Consider the following 19,359-nt stretch of genomic DNA (forward strand, 5'->3'; position numbering starts at 1 on the left):
CAGGCTCTAACAAGCAGTGATATCTCACTTGACTTGGTCTGAGGGAGAAGTGGGTGCTCAGAGAGCCCCCTCCAGCAGCAATGTGTGACAGAAGACCTATTTTAGATTTTGCACAGCAACGTTGATGAGGGACATCTCTGAATCAGGACCTACTTTGATGAAATGGGGAGGTTTCCCAACAGCCCTCCATGTCCTGACCACCTTTGGCCAGACTTAGCCCAATGGGTGTTGCATCCAGTCTGGTGCAGGGAAAGGTTTCTGACCTGCACAGCCTACTAACACAGCAGAAGAATCCGCTCACTCACAATCTTTTTTTTTTTTTGTGATGCCTAAAAGCACAGTTGCTGAGGAAAGCCTGGTTCAGTGGCTAACTGCTTTGTTTTTCAGGGCTGTTAAGAGATTATTTTACTCACAAGATGCCTTCCATTCTTCTCTTCACCTCTGACACAACATTCCTGTTCCAAACTGCTGAGCTATTTTTGCTGGAAATTTTTAACAAAAAAAAAACATTTTTGGCAGACACTGGGGGAAAAAAATACAGCCAGAAAGGAGAAAAAACTGGCCCACAGAAGACTGTGGGAAATACTTGTATATTTTGATCTAAAGCAGCCGCTGCGGCTCCTGTTCCAATTACTGTTCCTTTTCGACAAATCAAGGATAACTGATGTAGAATGAAGCCACTTGGGAAGCAAAACATCAGTCCTCAGGCTGCAGAGCACTTCATTAAGAAAGTTAAGCTATCAGCTTTCCATGGGGGGGGGGGGGCGGGGAAGAAGAAAAAAAAAATCTTTAAACAAAGCAGCCCTGAGGGGAGAAGGCAGCATCAGCATCAGCTAATCTAATGGCTGACAGGATGGAGGTAGCTACAGGCTTTGAGTATGAGATCTTCCTCCTCGGCAGGGTGCGTCCTCCTTGTAGCTGTGTCAGATCTGGCTTCCCAAAGACACGTGGCTCTAGTCAGGGCCACACGTTAATGCGAAAGAGCACAGGACTGAGGTCAGAAGGTGGGAAGGGATGTGAAGCTAAAGAACCAGCAGATGGTTTGAGGAGGCTAAGGAAAGGTGGGAAGAGGACACAGAATCCCGTAAGGTGAAGATGGTGGTTGTGGTCTAAGCAGCAAGTAGACCAAGAATGTGAATGAGAAAAAAGAAAAAAGAAGAATAAAGAAAAAAGAATGAAAAAAATTACCTTTTCCTAGCTTTGGCCAGGAAAAGTTCCTTGGTCTTGGCCAGGAAGAATTCTTTGGTCATGTAATGCAAAGGAGTGGTGAGAGTGGAGTAAGAGAAAAATGAAAAGTTTGGGGGACATTCCCAGAGAGGAAGAATTCCCAGATTCTTGCTCAAGGACTGTGGTAATGGAGGCAGAATGTGGTTTTCAAGGTTATACCAAGCTGTTTGAGATGCGATGAGGCAGGGGAGGTGTCAAGTGGAACAAGAGGATTTAGCAGCCCAGGCCGGGTGAGGTGGGATGGGGATCAGAGGCATGCTCCTCACCTGAAGTGTTTCCTCATGCCACTTCAGATCTTTCTGAGCCAAAAACGGTTGCAGAATGGATCGATGCCTCCATTCCCCCTCTAGCTGTGGGTATAATGGGTACATTTTCTTGATCATGTATTGATCTTGATGCTCACAAAGTTACATTCTGGTAGCTGCAGAGGCTGAAATCTTTCACATTTGGGTACAATCAGACTACTGTCTCTCTCAATCTGCTGTCTGTACAATCAAGCTCCTGTCGTACTAAGGTCTCCCAGGGCTAATTCCTAGGGTAAATGGACAGATCTGTTTCCATGATGATTAGATCCAAAATCTTGGTGATGCCACCATTTTATTCCAACAATTAAACTGAATCCATCTACCTACTTCACGCAGGTGAAACAGTTGTCAGAAGACAGCTTTCAGCAAACCCTAATTCAAAGCAGCCACATACCACTGATTTAGAAATTCATCCTAGTCCCCTACCAATTCCATGGGTTTTCCAGATCTCTCTGTGAGTATTTCTCTCTCTTTCCATCTTTGGTTTTAAATATAAACAGATGGATGGTTTAGAAAAAATAAAAAGGAAATGCTGTGTGGTTTCTAGCTATTGGTAAATACCCAGATAAAGTGCCCTCAACAGATTAAAGAAGTAAGCTCTTAAGAACCTTATCTAGCCTAATCTCCGACTACTGAACCTTTACTTTTTCAGAATTAGCACTGATTTGATTTTTTCCTGAAATTGTTTGCTTCCTACGTGGTCTGTCTTTGCCACACGTAACTGTGTCCAGTGTGTGTTTCAGTGCATGCTGCTGACAAACGGGTGGCAGCTCTGAGGACAGAGAGTGTTCACCTACCACTTTAAGAACTGGAATAGGGGGCAAAACAGGCAAGAAGAGGCTTTAAAAAGAAAAAAAAACCCCAAACCAACCAAACCCCCCCAAAAACCCCAAAAAACCCACACTCCAAATTATAATGTAGGTGATGCAAGTTTCTGAAAGCTGATGAGACAGTAGGAAACCCAGTGCTTGTGCTAGCCTGTGTCTGATAGCAAAACGCTTAATTGCTTTGAGGAAAGAGTGAAGGCAGGGCGCTCAGCTTTGCTGTATTTTGCTCATTGTTCCACAGGGGAAAATCAGTATAACCTTTGGTACAGTACCAAACTCTGAGAAACAATAGCTCTGCGATTTTGAAACAGTGGATCAAAACTTACATGGACTCATTCAAGGACTGAAAGTTTTAGAAAGAGTACCTCTGGGGCAGGAATTGAACTTGAATATTCCCAACTATTTGTACATTATACAACTGATGTACATTAGCTCCGCTAAGATCCAGGCCAAGCCAGTGAGTTGGCCAAAACAGTCCCAGTCATGGGAAAAAGTGCTGGCAGTCTAGGAGCTCCAGTGGTCTGGCAGAGCTGTGCCAAAGGAGGGGGTGGGGTGGGTTTGTAGGAGGTAAGGAGGCGCCCTTCAGCCATGCAAGGTGACCTCAGCTGGCTTTGAACTTCCTGGTGCTGAAAGTTTCCCAGAAAGATGAGGAAACCCTTTGTATGATGGAAAGAAGCGGTGCCTACATGGCTCAAAGAAGTAAAAGATGTGAAGGTTGCCTTGTGTGAAGCTGAGACAAAAGCTTCAGGGAAAACTTTTCAGAAAGTGAACTTTGAGGTCCCTCTGTGCAGGCCTGCTTAAAGGCTTTCATCTGATCAACAGATGTACCCTTCTTCCCACAGGTAAGTTACAAAGAAGAGAGAAAAATCCCATTTATGGCAGCCTATTTGGTGGTTCAGTGTGTGTCTTGCAACCATTTCCACACCCCAACACTGAAGAGGTCCTACCTCATTTGGACAACTCTGCTTTGCTTCCAACACTGTTGGTAAACCATGCTTGAAGAAAATTTCCTGTTGTTTCCAGTAAATCACCTGCAACTTTATGGATCTAGTTTTCCACTTACACAGTTTCCCTTGACTGCCAAACTGCTGAAACTGGTAAAAATCGCATCTGGACTAGTAAATAGCCAGCGCTGCTGCTTTTGGTTAATTGTCGGTGATGTCCGCTTATGATTTTGTCACTCTGTCATGGTTGTCACCACAAAAGCCCAAAAACTGAAAACATGCATGGACACCATCATGGCAAAGCCTTAAAAAAAAAAGCATTTGAAATGAACTAAGTAATATAGTCTTCAGCAGAGCTGTGTAAGACTAAAGCAGGCGCAACTGTGCCAGACAGCAAGATCTATGAGAAAGTCATAAATCATCTAGAGATTAGTTGAGAGCAGGAAGAAATGCCTCCTATGAACTCAGTATTTATTTTTAGGTGGGTTCTCAGACCTTGCTGGAGCCAATGACAGGAAACTAAACTTTATGACTGCTTTCCTAAAACAGCTTAAGAAGGTTTATGAGAAAAGAGTAAAGAAAAGTTTCCATAAATGAAGCAGGACCACAGTTTTGAAAACAGTGGGAGTCAGATGGTAAATGGTAATCCATCTGCTAGGAGACTGACCAGGAGCCTAAGTGAATGCCTGAAAGTCTGCTTTGAAGAACTGGGTCCCAAGTGATCAGGTTATTCCAAATTCCATTGTAAAAGAGACCCGGCCACTTAGAAGTCTGTTTCACTGAGCTTTCATAAAGGGATTCACATTATGCCATACAATATTTTTGACATCCATAGATCTAAGAGGAAATATATCTACAGAATTGTTTCATTTAAAAATGAAGATTTTACTACAGTTTCGGGTTTTGGATCATCAGCTAATGAGTTGAACTCAACTTTTCTAACATGCAGAAATGATTGATACTTTTATCAGCTTCATGGCAGCAAACTCCACTGCGGTGAGGCTTCTTGGGGGATGCTCTAGCTTGGGCCTCCAAGCGAGTCCCAAAGTTGCCTCCCCAGGACATAAGGATGCCCTTAAAAGTGAGAGCAGTGGGACTGGAGGACCTACCTGTGAGTAAAGGCCTGTCTGTGCCAGCCAGAGTAATGGTCCAAGCTGCCAATTTATACTCATTATGGCTTTGCTGATGCAAATGTTGCATGCTTATATTACATCAGGAACAGCTTCACTGAACTTCTGTGGGACTACTTTGCAAAGTCAATTATGTATGGAAGTCTTAGCAGACCCACCTAGAGAAATTCAGCCCAGCAGAGAGGGCTGATGTGCCATTAGTCATGTTTTAAAGACTTAAGAGGCACATAAAAGATGCATAACTTTTGGGTTGTATACACAGGTATACATATCAATGGCATTGTTAGTGCTATTTGAAGTATTTATAGAAGTGCTTTGCATTCAGTGGTGAGTTAAAAGAAAAAGGAGTCTGCTTCAGCCGACATCTTAAAGGGATGTTGAGAAACTTTACTGCTGTTTGCCCTGAGGCCCTTCCCACGATACATGCAATACTGAGACATGGAAGGTTAATTAGAGAATATTTGTAAAGGACTTTGAAGATAAAAGCTTTCTTTCTTTCCTTTTTCTTCTTTTTTTTTTTTTTAAATGCTAAATATGCTGATGATTATGAAGGTGGAATTTCTGACAGCTTCTTTGTTTTGCATGCTGCACTGAAGTGGTTTTCTATGAATCCACAGTTTGCTGCCAGATTTTCAGCGGGGAGATCTGTCTGTGTACCTGCCTGCTGCTGCCTTTGGTTATGCCATGGACCAGCACCACCAAGAGTGCCTGCTGGTGCAGGAGGAGGCTGGGATGAAGTGCCATGTGGCATGCCACCAGCAGCCACCACTGTAGGCCAAGTGGAAGAACCTCCCTGTCTGTAACATCAAGGTCCATCAGGGTTTCTCCTTGACTTCAACAAGCAACAGAAACGCAGCCTTGCAACCCAGGGAGGGAAGCTCATTGAACAAGATCTCTGAGACTAACTCTTCTCATCTACAAAGGCAACCCACACTGACGTTCTGCTTAACATAATACTTCCTAGCCTTGCAAGGTTGAAAAAGATGTGGCAGCAGCTTTACCAGCGGTAAGGCTGACAAAACTGCCTGTCCTTGAAATTTCATAGAAAATAATTAGAGCCAAGTGCTAAACAGTCCGTGCTAGTGCATCTTACTCATTTAAACACAAGAGCTCAGCAGCAACAACAGGCTTTGAGTCTAATTCTCAGAGCTTTCTGCTGTTTCCGTAAAAAACTTCCCTTTCTCTTCATTAAACTCATTAGGTCATTCTTTATCTACCACATATGCTTTCACAGGAACTGAAGCATGGAACAAGGCAAACAGCAGCCTCCATCACACAAATCAGTACATTTTCCTATTCAGTAAAACTAGGTAATGCTATTCTGCCAGCAATCTGATGTGCCTAAATTTATTAAGCTTTCATTAAGGTAGACCACTGTAGTATGGGAAAATTTTATACCTAATAGAAGTAGGTTTATGAAATAGATTAGATTATTGGTAAAAATAAGTTTTGAGGTATTTATACATTTGACCACGTTTTATAGCTGAGACACGAAGATACCTTGAGAAGGTGCAAATAGTAACCATTGAACATCGTCTTGGCCACTGCCAGTTACTTGATGGCTTGCTGCTTTGCTTGGCTGCTCTGCCTCTCCATATGGCGAAATGCACCTTCCCTATAAAAAGCATCCAGAGCACTATGACAGAAATCTGCCGTTAGAGCAACCCAGCAGTGTTACTGAAAGAGTTGGTGCTGAGACAGAGCAATAAGCAGAGTAAGAACTTTCTAAAGGTACAAGCTCCCTGCAAAATGAAAAAACAAGGCATTTCCCCAGCAAAGAGCAAATTCGCAGCTAAGAAGCCTCTTTAGCCCAACCTGTGTTAAAATATTTATTGTAAAGTAATAAGATGTTGGAGGGAAGGCATGTATACCGCATAAATAACTCTCCATCTTGTTCTTGAAATTATATTGCAAATTATCACTACAAGTTTATTGAGCACTAATTTCTCCCCACCTTTGGGTAGCAGCCTCTATATATTTATGCCTGCAACACAGAGTGCCCCAGCAACAGGGAGTAACTCTTCTGCTTGGTGAATGGGAGTGACCTGCCAGAAGTGTTTCAAGGGTGGCTGGAGCCAGGCTTGCCCTCTAGTTTTCGTCAGCATTATTAAAATCCTGGCTTGGTGTCATCAGACGAAAGGTCTATATAGCAAAATATCTTTCCCAGTGGCCAAAAGTAGGTGCTCAAGAAAAGCCTGTGAGAAAGAAGGCATCCTGAGGTAATTCAGTTTATAATGAAGCTATTTATTCATTCCCTGATAGCCTCTGGATAATTTCCTGGTGTTTCTCTTGTGTGAGAAAGTATAAATTTAACTTGTGGTCATTACATTAGTTTGAAATAGATATTGATAGAACAGCAGTCTTTCACACAATAAAGTTTTCTGAGCAAACATTCTGAACAATAACTTCAATACTCAGCAACCCAGCATTGAAGACAAAAATGTCATCTGTGACGCCATTAAAAACTCTTTGAGGTAATACCTTCTCTGTGTAAGCAGCTGTTAGGCTTGCAAAATAGGAAATTGTATCCTGCAGGAAGGATATATACATGCCTGTGTCCTCTTCTACCTGCTGAGCAAACCTCTTTGCATGGAAAGGTTAGACCAGAAGGCCATATACAGCATCTCTTGGCAGAAGGCGTGCTTGATGCAGGGGTCTTTTCCATGCAAAATCCGTGAGGTCCATTTCAAAGGGACCTAACTGAGTTGAGTACCTAAGAAACCTTCCTAAGAAACATGCAGTACACAAATCAGTCTGAAGCCTGAACTAGATCAGCTACAGAGCTAATGCTTGTGAAATTGCACTGACCGCATGAATAATTCTCCATCTTTTTCTTGAAGTTATATTGCAGAAGTTAAAGGAGCTGCCATCACCTCAGCTGAAATCTTAAACACAGGCTCAAAAATTGAGTTTTATAGGTACTTCCTCCAAAATGCCTTTTCCTACAGCCCGTGCTTCTCCTCCCCACCTCCAGGCAAGACCTACAGGCATGTCTCTTGCCATGGCACTGCCCAAGAGGCCACTTGCTACATCCTCCTCCACAAAAGAAAACAAGTCCAGAAGACCATCCAAAGAGCAAATCTACCTAATCCTGTCTAAAACATCTCCAGAGAGCTCAAACCTTTGTCACAAAAAAAATAACATACGTAAAGGGGTTCAGTTAAGTAACTTGGGAAATACAATGCTCTGTGTGTGCACATGTATGTTTGGTCACTCAGCAGTGACCAGATTTGGATGCAGATTTATTTTAAAGGAAATGCCGGTTTTCCCAGGCCAGTCAACCAGCATCTGACGTGTCTTTTTCTTAGCTCATTCCTCCTCCAGGTTTTCTTTCTGTCTTGAAAAAACATGGAATTCTTCCATCCTGACAGCCCTTGTGCAATCATATCAATACCTGTTTGTTCCCTCCTCTTAGTCAATCCCACACCAGCTCAGGTTGTGTTTCTTTATCATGTTCTTTTTAAAAATCAAAATAATTACTTTTTTTTGTGACTTGTCTATAACATGCTTTCCCACCTCCCAGAGTTCTTGTGAGGCTAGATTTGTATCCCATGCCATGAAGCGGCTGGGGGCACCATGGAGGTTTCTCCAGGATTTCTTTGTATAGTCTGAATATGCCACCTCCACCCTCCCGTCTCCTTCCCCCTGCAAACCAGCCTGGTGGAACTCCTCTGAGCTGGCTCAGTTACTGGCATTTCAACAGGCTCAGCTCTGGCTAAATAATGATTTTAAGCTTCCCGGTGAGCGTTGCCCCCCTGGGAGAAGTGACCTATTGGTCTGAACCAGCTTCTATTAAAAGGAAACATTAGAAAACCACTGCAATTAGCGCTCTGACAAGGATGCTTACAAAGATGAATTTGAGATTAGTGTTACCTCTAATAACTATTCCCTAATCACATTTTGTTTAATTACATATAGATCACTATTTGTCCCAGGAATTGTCTGGTGCCTGCCTTTTTGTGTTGGTTTCAAGCGCCCATCAGAGGCAGCCTGACCATCAGTGATGAAGGTGCACCCTGCTGCTGTCTACCCCCTGTGGGGGAAGGACCTGGGCAGGGGTATCGTCATGGTTTTGCTTTAGTATGAAACTGGGGAGAAAGCAGCCTGACTTTCAGGAGGAGGGCAGCTGCCTGTGCTCCTGTATATGTTGTGTATTACTTACCAGTATGTGCCTCAGAGGCCACACTGTTGCCCTCTGCAAATACAAAAGAAAGCTAAGCTCCCAAAGATCTCAGGTTTTTGGCGCACAGGCATTTCATTACTTTTGCCCACTGACTAAACTGTCTGATGGAAGTTAGGTTTGTTGGTTTAGCACCCAAAACCTGAGAACAATTCAGAGCCTCGCCTATGTACAAGTTTATTCCAGCATCATTATTCACAGCAAAACATAGAGCCTCCAGGTTTTTTTGGCAGATTTCCTCTGAGTTTTGAACCAATAAAACAAGTACTAGAAATAAATGTGCATTGGGAAGCCCCAGGGACCAATATACTAATTTTAAAAAGTATATGAAGGCATAATTTGCACTTGGTAAGACCATGGCTCTGCTAAAACTGCCGTTCACTGAAAGTAGCCTTTTTTATTTCTGCAGTGGGATAAATTTATGCTGTGACCTCCACATATGAAACAGAAAGGCTGGATAAAGACTTCTCCCTACCAGCAGCTTAATGATCACCACAAATGAACCTAAGTCTCTTTGTGCTGACACAGCCTATTTGCAGTAAAAGTCTTCACGGCATCTTCTGCGCAATATTGCTTTTCTTGCAAGACATGAAGAAACCCAGTAACTGAGCATTAGGGAGATGGAGTGCTTTACAGTAACATGGCACAAGAGCCTCTTGGGGCAGGCAGTTGTCACACTTGTTACGATGCTGTCACTTGTTCACCTGTCACCAAGGGGTCCAGTTTTGTCCTTCAAATGTATGTTGCCACATCAGATGTCAGCTCTATCGTGCATGCAATTGCATTGCAAGTCTGCTGACACTAAACTGCCAAAGAGAAGGATTAATTTTCCATTGGATCAGTGCAGAGACCCTTTCCAGCAGCAGCCTGTACTTAGGTTGGATTAAATGTACCATGAACCTGTACTCCAAATGGACTGGAAAATAAATCGCCTATGCAAGCTCATTTTTTCTGCTCTGTGTGCTGGGAGACCCATTTTAAAAGCTACGTATACTGTGGACAAAGTTTCTTTTTCTTCCAAGAGAGGGCACCATTAGCTTTCCTTCTGCTGCTCTCAGAGGCAGGGTGGTTGTAGCAGCCTCCTTGGCTGGGCCCTGTGTGCCAAGCCTGGGGACAGGCACCAGAAAGCACCAGCTTGGTTTCCTTTTGGAAATCTCAGATAGCTGGCATGCTTTCTACGATTGTCCCGCACAGGTCTGGCCCAAGGGAGAGCCCTGTGCCTGGAGGACCTTGCCACCATGCTGTGCCGGAGCTGCATCCCACGTACATTAATGCCCAGCCCAGCCTGGTGTGCCCTAGCAGGGCCTGGGCTCCAGTCAGCGGCACAGGTCACGCTTTGCTGTGTTTCTTCTGCACGAGCACTGAACTCACATGCAGGTCCTCTCCTTTTGATGAGTTAAGAGACTCCAAGAGCTGGATGGAAACCTGTACAACCAGCTGTGACGCTTATTAGCTGTACTTTGGTTTGTTAAATGCATGCCAGTACAAATACTGCTAAATAAAAGCTGTCTGTGAGACAAGAATAACCATCTCTTGTATCATCATTGTTCCTATCTGAAAGCAACAGTGTCCAGTGAGGTCTAATGCAATCTGTAAATCTGTGACCCCAAAAAAATGAAAGGGGGGGAAAAAAGTGTAAACAGCCCATATGATACTGGATAAAGATGACAGTTAGCGCGCTATTTCTGAGCTAGCTCGGTTTCACAGGGCTGTAACTCCCTGAAGGCAGCAGTCTCTGGAGTTAACACATGTATTAAATAACATTCCTCCTGCTCTTTTTAGAAAGAAAACAGGCCTTAAAGTAAAAGCTTTCTACAACATGAGCTCTGGTGTTGAAGTTCACACAGATGGTGCTTACTAGAGAAATTTCAATTCCCAACAATTTCAAGCACCACCTGATCTGTAATTCCAGCTTCTCCCTCAAATAAACAGCAACAATAAGCCAGAGACTGGGGACTTACTCTCCCATAGATACTTACAGGTGGGCTCCAAGCAGGCTGACTCATCCTGTGTGCTGGGATGTGGGGAGCGAGCCCACCCCTCTGAGCAGGGCATGTCCCTGGATGCCTACCCTGCAGCAGCACCATTCCTGGGGGTCTGCCATGGGTGTGACCCAGGTGGGTGCTGACATAGGAGCTAAGTCTGTCCCTACCAGCAAAAATGCAGCTTTAAGGACTCTGAGTCATCTCTGCAATTCCCAACACCTGCCTTTGGTAAATGCAAGGTCCCTCTCTCTTGATACAAATACCCCTTGCCAAATACTGCTGCAGTGTTGCCCCAGCCAGCAGCCTTAGGGGGGGAATGAGCAAGGTTATCTCTAACCAGCTACTGCTGAAGCACAACTGCCCTGAAGAGCAATGATGAAGCTGTTCACTGTTGTAGTAGGCATGTAGGCCTGTCCTAGGTACCGTGGCAGGTGGCCCCACTATGCTGGGGGCCTCCTCAGAACACTCTTGTTCTTTTATTGGCAGCCCTGTAAATTTTGTACGTGATCTGATGTAATTATTGCATGTTCAGATCAGTTTCCTGGAGGCTGGCTCTTTGTTGCTTTCCTGGGTCGAGCTCAGGAGCGCTGAAGGATGATGCTCACTTAGTGCTGCTGCTGATAATGACAGAGCATGTGGGAGACACTTGTATTCCTCTCCTATCTTTAAATAGCAATTTTCTTTATCTTATCTTAAACTAACATATCCTGTGCAGGTAGACAGGGGGTTAAACTGCAGCTGTGTTTCTTTGACTGTACTCTCTTCTGCAGCCTTTGTAGCTTTTTGTATTTATTTGAAGTTGGCCGCAGTGAGCTTGGTGGAATTTCTGAATGCTTGTCCTTCCCAAATACCTGCACTTTTCTATACCGACACCATTCTTCATTTTAAGTTCCTCTCTTTTGGTGCCTTGACACTGGGATTTAGCCCCATCGGTGTCCCTGTACCAGCGTCTCTCTGGAGTAAGCATGGGGGCATTGCTCTGCCTCTGTTATCCTATCTGTGAAATACAGAGACCAGCACTTTCCTGCCTGATAAAGACTTTTGAATCTGTAAGTCATTTTCTGATCTTCACAGAGGAGGAATGTACAACGTATTTCAGTTTCCTTCTTGATATTAATACTACTTATTTTTCTTCATAATATCAATGCTAATATAGAATCTTCCCAAGCCAGCTGATCACTAAAGGAGGGTGGGGAAATCACGTGCCAAAAGAGCAAAGATTTATTTAATTAGTTTTATTAAAATAAAAATATCATGCATTAATACGCATTAGACATTTCTGAGAACCAGTAATATGAAGATTAAGACTACGTCATTTCTGCATAAAATAGGTTGAGCTGGTAGAACATGCAGCCTATGTATTGGAAGGGACTGGATGGAAAGATGAAAATGAAAAAGGTGCTGTAGTGGCTTTTTTTTTTTCTGTGTACAAAGTTCATCTATAAAGACAAAAATGATTTTATTTACTAATTGTGATGCTGGGGACTTATCCAGGCTGAATGTATCCTGACAGTTCCAGCTCCTGTCTTCTTTACTGTCTTGCCAACCCAGTGTATTTTGCTCTGTTATGCTGAGGACCCTGTAATTCCTTTAATCTGTCTGCTACACGTTCCACCAGTTGGATAATTAAACAACAATACTCAGGGGACACAGGGCTTCATTTGACTGGCTTTGCTAACAGAATTTATCTTTCTGCCTAGTGTAGTACAACAATTTAAGTCACCAGTGTGACTCTGGTTGAGACTTTGCCTTTCCTTCCATGGGAGTCCTGCCTTGCTGGTGCACACCCCATAGCTACGCAATTCGGAACCGACCAGCAGTACGGCTTCACACGCCGCCTGTCACGCTGATGAGGGATTGCTTTGACTCTGCTTCTGCTATTACGGTAAAAGTGAAGTGAGAACCTGCCATGCAATTGGAAAGAGCAGCTTTTATTAGCGCCCTGATAAAGCAGCACCTGGGCTTTCATATTGCACTTCCAATGGTCACAAGCGTTAGCTGTATTTTTGCTCACATTATGAAACTCCAGCACTGTGCATGGAGAGAGCCAAAGGGTCTTGGAGAGAGGAAAAGGTCCTGTTATTAGCTTCACTAAGCCCTGGATAAATCCCCAATGTGACAACTTTTACCAGGAAAAAAAAATTAATATCTAAGTACATCAATAAAAAGCTCTTAATGTGAGTTCTTCTCTGGCTACAAACCCTACAAGCTAGCCACTGATTTTTCTTCCTCCCAAATACAACAGTATATTACAATAAAAGTTCTCCAAAATTAAAAACAATTAAAAAGAATAATATACACCTCATTTTTATCGCTCAATATACAAACAATCTTTGATCAACAGTATAAACCATTAAACCATATAAAAGTCAAGAGTTTCTTATTGTACAAATAGTGCTTTCATAGTTGAGTAACTTTACAATGCTGCAAGGGTACCGCCTGTATCTACGGGAATATTGCTTGACAGTTTATTAAAACCAGGACATTATACCTTATACTCAGTTGATTGCATCAATACAAAGCAGCCTAAAACGGGCAATGGATCCATAGGATCTCTGATTATTGCGAGGGATTTTTCAAAAATCACTCAACATTAGCCTTGCTTTATACTCTCAGTGTAATCAAGTTAAACACCCCATTAGTTTCAAGGTGAATGATGTTAGCAATGTAGGTTTAAAAAAGCAACCTAGGTATGTAAGCCAAGCCTCCTACCATTGTAGACAACTACTTTACTTATTCCCTTTCACAAAATATGAGGATAGCATCGATGGTGGTTGCTAATGCACACTCTCCAGCTAGCTTGCGAGAGGTAAAGAGAAGGGTCTGGATAAATTCCAGTGGGACTGGAAACGATGTACCGTATCAGCTACATAGGAACACCACCTTCCATGGTTCAGTTGTTATTGGGGGGTTGATTTCTGGTTTTCACCTTACTAAGCAGAGAAATCCATTACTTCAAGGTGAGAAGCACAGAGAGACCACAGTGGCCGCAGTGTTGTGCCTCCAGACAGCACCACCTGCACCGCGTAAGAGGGTGAGAGCAAGGCTGGTGGAGCACCAGCCCTGAATCTTGGCCGAAGGCATTTTGCCTTTGAAGAAAACCCTTCTTTTTGGGTGCTACTGCGGTTTCACTTGACCGCTAGCTGCGGTACAGCCTGTTGTTGCCACACTCTTCTCTCCCCATATAAGAAGGAGGGGTGGCATGAAGTACCTCTGACTACCTGCAGCCCGCAGCCCACGCGGCCACGGTAATGCAGGTGAGCTGCCACGACACACGGCCTCACACGGCAGCGGGATGCATGGCAGACAGCAAAGCCTACCCGGGAAGCGCTGTGATTCCAACTCCCCCGCATAATTAAAGTAATACATAACCGACAGTGTTATCGATTTAAAGTCTCACTGCCTGCCTACACACTTCCTCACATAAAAAGCAGTTATCTCATCATGTCTCATCTTCACATAATTGTATTTTTTCCTGATACTGACCTAAAACATCGTGTATTTATTTCTTTTTTTTTTTTCCTTGACTGTGTCCCTGTTTAGCTATTGCGTTGAGTAGAAAGTGAATCCAAATTGAGTAGAGGTTCTAGGTCTGGCCCTGAAGCGATACCTGGTCTTGATATTTGGTTTGGTTTTCTACAGACAGGCCTCACCCTCCTGTCAGCCCTCTTGACTCCATGGAGGTCTGGCCCAGCCACAATCTGGAGTGGAGAGGTTTAGCTTTTCCCTGGAATGAGAGGCTGTGGAAGTGGTGGCCAATACCCTAATTCCTTTAAAGCAAGAAAACAAGTCGTTACATCTTTGGTCCTAATGCAGCCCATTTGACAAGCTACTTGAAGGTGTCGCATTTTTCTTTTGTATAAACATTTTTTTTCTATTTTTTTTTTATTATATTATTTAAAAAAGGCTCCTTAAAAGTTGTATCTCCGAACAAAGAAATAACACTTACAAAAAGAAAGCTAGAAAATGGGATCCCGATATAAAAATTTGAACCAGTGGTGATAAAACATTACAAAGCGTAATTCTTGCCAAGTGTATACACAGAGCTGGACATTTCAGGAGTATATGGTTGCCATCACGGAGGAGGACACAGGTACATTTTCACACTTTGTCCTGATTCAGCTGTTTTCTCACAGAGAAATGCAGGGGGATGCAAAAGCCAGAGTACCGTAACTGCATCTGGAGAGGCGGTGGCTGTACTAACAGAAGATGTTGAACTCTGAATGTGAAAAATGGGTGCTTGTCTGGAAATGCAAAGGGTCTCCTTGGTACCCTGGAGCAGTCCAGACAGACCAGGACACCCCAGGCACCTGGTGATGGGACGTCTTTAAGCTGTTTGGGTCTGTGTGACATTGTTGTAGCCCTAACTGCCTCTCCCAGGGAAGAGATTCACCGCATAGTATGAGTGCTGCGTACATCAATTTTCACACAAGCAATCTCTGCAAGAGGGCTTCCCTTCAAGCTGGTAGCGGGGATGGGAGTGACGTGTCTATCCCCACCCATACCTGCAGGAACGGTCAATGGCCTCAGTGATATCCCTGGGGAAATTTGGCAGCTGTCTCTGGTATGGATTGCCTGGCTGCACCCCTTCTCCGGCATTACTCTCCCTACACAAGCCCCTTCCTTTCAAATAAAGCATGGGACCGTAATGCTGGGGCTTCACGTGCCCATCCACAGCGACGCTGGTAGGACAGGTCAGCACACTGAGGTGTTCCAGAAACCACCATCTAGTTCTAACTGCTCTCTTAAGAAAACTCGCTGCCTAGTTGCCCGCCAGCTGGAAACAAAAGCAAGCCCCCGACAAGAGCAATTGCAACACAAAGGGAACTTCCTAAGCCAAGAAGAAAACAACCCAAGGCCCAAATGAAGTCAAGTGTGCTGACACTGTACGCAGATCACTGGAACACATCAAAGGAAGATGAAGACTCTTGACTTAACTTACATTTTCATATATTTAGCAGTTATTAAAAGTCTTAAATTACTATTGCAAAAGCAGTTCCATATTAAGTGGTGCTTTATGGTTAAGAGACGCTACGCACTAACTTGTGAGTGGTTTTATTTTGCCTTTCATGAGAAATACAGTAAAAAGGGACATTAATTTTTTTCTGTTGGTAAGACTGTTGGCTTTTAAAAGTGGCTGTGGCCTGCTATATTTCCCTATTGAGCTGCATTTTAAAAATCAGCATTTTCTACCCACATGTCCTGAGGGACAACAGCAGAACTTTCAAGTTATTTCTGGAGGCTGAATTATGCTGCCCGACAGTGTTTGCCTTTGTGAGTACCTGGATCTGCAGGGAGCTCCTTGCTGTTAAAAGGTCAGTGAGCTGCAGTGGGAAAACCAGACCATTTCAGCGGCTTATTGATTATTATTATTTTCATCTCAGTGGAAATCATTTGGTACATCGCTGATGTCTGTTCCTCTCTGAGCATCATCTTGCATAGTGCGGTCCCATCCGCTCCCAGTGGTGCTGGATCTGGCCCTGCAGGCACTCGCCCACAGACTACAACCTGCTGCCCAGTTTTTATTTTTGGCTGGCTTTTTGAATTGTTACTGAGCTGCCAATTTACAGATTATGGCTTACAGGATACCTGCTTACCGGAACTACTTTACAATATAACTGATCCCACCAATCTGGAATCAGTACGTTTGTATCGGGAGTTTGTGGTCCTATATCCTCTTCCCTACTCTTCTCATCAAAAACAATACATTCAAAAAGCAATGCTCTTTCAGACTTACATGGCTTAATTTTTAGATGAGTCTCCTTGTTTCTTGCAGTGAGTTGCTACTGAATCCCTCCTAAATTGTTTTAAAAGGGCAAGCATATTAACCTCTATGAAATAATTTTCATGCTACATAATGCTGGTGATACATATTGCTATCTCTTAGTGGCTTGGTTTAGTTAACAGGTTTAAACAAAACATCAATAAACTCCTTTGTGCAATAGTGTCTGAAAGATTCGGCAGGAGAACATTTACTATGTGATTGTCTAGTGTTCGGCTTGCAGACATAACAGATTTAGCAGATCGAAAATTATCTGCGATTTAAGATCTTTTTTGGGGGTTTATGTACATTCCTCCTGGGGCAGTGGGTGGAGAAAAGCAGCACTGCCTGTGCTCACATGTTGCACGCTTGTGAGAGCAGCACAACACATCTGCTCTCAGGAACGCAAGGAGCAACCTGCCACTAACTGGACGTGGGAACTGGATTTTGGTTAGGGTTTTAAATACAAGCTAGTAACAATCAAAGTCAAACATTGCATCCTCCATACTGCTGTGCCTGGTACTCAGCCACAGTGACACGTATGTCCCAAATCTTTGGATTTTGACCCAATATACTGCTTTACCCTAGACTGCAGTGTGGCTGGTAAGTTACTGCACACACACAAGCTGCTAATGCATTTTACACTGTGTTACTTAGAGAAGGGGTCATTTCACATGACCATTCTTCTCCGTCTTGCCTCAATAAATCTGTAAAAACAATGTTCTGAGGATTTGCTGCTTGCTGCTGGACTCCAGATGCAATCCTTAAACTGAAACACATACTGATGTATGCAAAACATGGTGGTGGCAGAAATCTGACTATTTCTTGCTACTTATTATAGACTACCTAACCTCTGCGACTCAGCTGCTTATGCCATCCCTCAAGCAAGTTGTCCACATTCAGCTAGCTAAAGGCCTTTGCACCAAAATCACCAAACATGCATTTGCCTTCTGATCTGGTGGTTTGATTAAAACAGCCCTGCCAAGCTGCTGCTGGGCTGCATCTAAATCACTGACTAAATTTACATTTTAGGCACTTTACCCCTTCTACATTTGTAAGAAATATTAATGATGGAATAATCTGAAGTTCTGGATCATGGGTCCCTGGTAAAGAGTAGCTGCTTTTGCTGCTGTGATTGATTTATACTATCAGGCTAAAAATCTCAGCCTTCCTCGCCTGCCTGTTCCACACTGATAGGAGAAGACAACGCCGGGTATTTTAAAGAAGCAGTAGGCAGCCCTGTGTTTCAGAAGAGGGAGATGATCTTTTCCATCGCTCCAGATTATTCTCCCTTTCCTCAGTTCACTCTTACTGCCCCTCCTGCATTGCCAGGATCTGTAACCCCAAAGGGACAGGCAGCCAGCCCCAGTGTGGTACAGCAACTGGCAGCCAGTAAAGCACAACAACTGATAAACCCCTTTTCTTTGCCACATCTATATGGGAAAACGGTTTCTGCTCTGAGCCCCTTCAAGAAGGGAAATAAAACTGCTTGGCTAGAGCTACCTGTGTTTCTTGCCCTAGTCAAATTTAATTTAGTATAGTTCTTCCAGTCTGTCTCATGAACGCTCCAATTTGCCACCATTTGCATTTCCTTGACATTTAATTAAAGTCTGTTAAATGTTATTTGACACTTCATTTTTCAGTTATGGCAACATCTTTAACAGTTTTGCTGAAGAAGAAAGGCATTTTGACAACTTGACAGCTGCATAAGGGATCAGCAAAAAAAGATGTCTTGTGTTTGACCATCAGAAAACAGAGTAATGAGCACTTTAGAACCATGTACAGATGATGCTGAGGTGTGTTCCTCCTGTCAGTTTTTAGCAGTAGTGGTCAGTAGGTGATGCATTGTGCCATTCCTTGTGTTAGTTTTCCCCGGAGTGATCCACTCCATACCGCCCTGGGCAGAATCTCCCATCCATCCCCCAGATGCACTGCTCTTCACACCAAGAGGCAGTATGTAGAGCCAAATCGTAAAAATCCGGTGGTTTGGAGTAACCGTTTCAATTCCCGGAGTTCTGGAAAACTATTTAGTAACATTTTTATTTTTTTTTCCTGCTGGTGATCTTGAGCACCACATAGCAGACCAGCAGTACAAGCATCTGATCTCTTAAAAGATCCAAAAATTCTGTTAGAAACATTTATAAAAATACAGAATGTAGAAAGGAATTTGACTGTACAATGTGTACAGCTCACAAGTTCATCCCAGAGTGGCTTCTTACCATGCTACCATTTGAAAACGAAAGGAATGCATCCGTATTTCTTCTGTCCAGCCAGATCCCGCTCCATCCCAACATGCATCCCAGTGCAGGCTATGGGCCTCAGTTATTATGTGGAAATGGGCGAGAAAAGATGCAAACTACCATCAGATAGGCTTCACAGTTTCAGCCTCCCTGCTGAAAAGGAAACGTGTGCTTATTGATGCATTGTGGTTGCCGTTCATTCTGGGCAAGGGTCCATTCTTGCAGCAGCCAGGTAGTTCACCCAGAGTCTGGCTTGCCTCGCTGCAAGAAGAAATTCTCTATGGTCATGCCGAGGCTTCAATGTATTCACTTTTTGGTGCTGCTACCCTTAAGTACTCTGGGTTTTCTGCTGCGGGAACTTTCAAGAGACCATTGGGTTTGGTTTCCTTCGGTAAGAAGTCCTGCTGGTAGTCAGGATTGTCCAGATTTATTTGGTGGTTGCCTGCCTGGATCCAGTAAGGAGAGCTCTCGAAGACCGTCTTGGCCAGTGGAGACTGGTTGGTGTTGAGATACTCCGGGTTGTCCACAGCTGTGCTGTGTGAATTCTGGTAGCTGGAGTCCGTGGGGACCTTTGAGTTTGCTGTGAGAGCGAAGTTGTTGTAGATTGGATTCTGGACTGCCGAGGCAGATGCTTTCTTGGGTGCCAACTGGTTTACGTACTCTAGAATAAAAAGAAAATAAAAATAAGGAATGAAAACAAAGAGATGTAAGTAATGCAGCCACCTGCATCACTTGAGACGTAGTTTCAACCCAGCTGCCA

At 43.6% G+C, this 19,359-nt stretch overlaps 1 protein-coding gene across 4 annotated transcripts in view; it reads right to left on the reverse strand.

Annotated features, from left to right (window-relative positions):
* Nucleotides 1-12,752: 12,752 nt before the first annotated feature.
* Nucleotides 12,753-19,359, reverse strand: part of EGFR (epidermal growth factor receptor) — a 173,073-nt gene continuing 166,466 nt past the window's right edge. For all 4 annotated transcript variants that reach the window (XM_055706640.1, XM_055706641.1, XM_014284897.3 and 1 more), the window contains one exon: nucleotides 12,753-19,260. In XM_055706640.1, the coding sequence (XP_055562615.1) occupies nucleotides 18,884-19,260 (377 nt within the window). In that variant the 3' untranslated portion in view covers nucleotides 12,753-18,883. The remainder of the gene's footprint in view (nucleotides 19,261-19,359) is intronic.

The sequence above is a fragment of the Falco cherrug genome, chromosome 4 (assembly GCF_023634085.1).
Source record: "Falco cherrug isolate bFalChe1 chromosome 4, bFalChe1.pri, whole genome shotgun sequence".
Lineage (NCBI taxonomy): Eukaryota > Metazoa > Chordata > Aves > Falconiformes > Falconidae > Falco > Falco cherrug.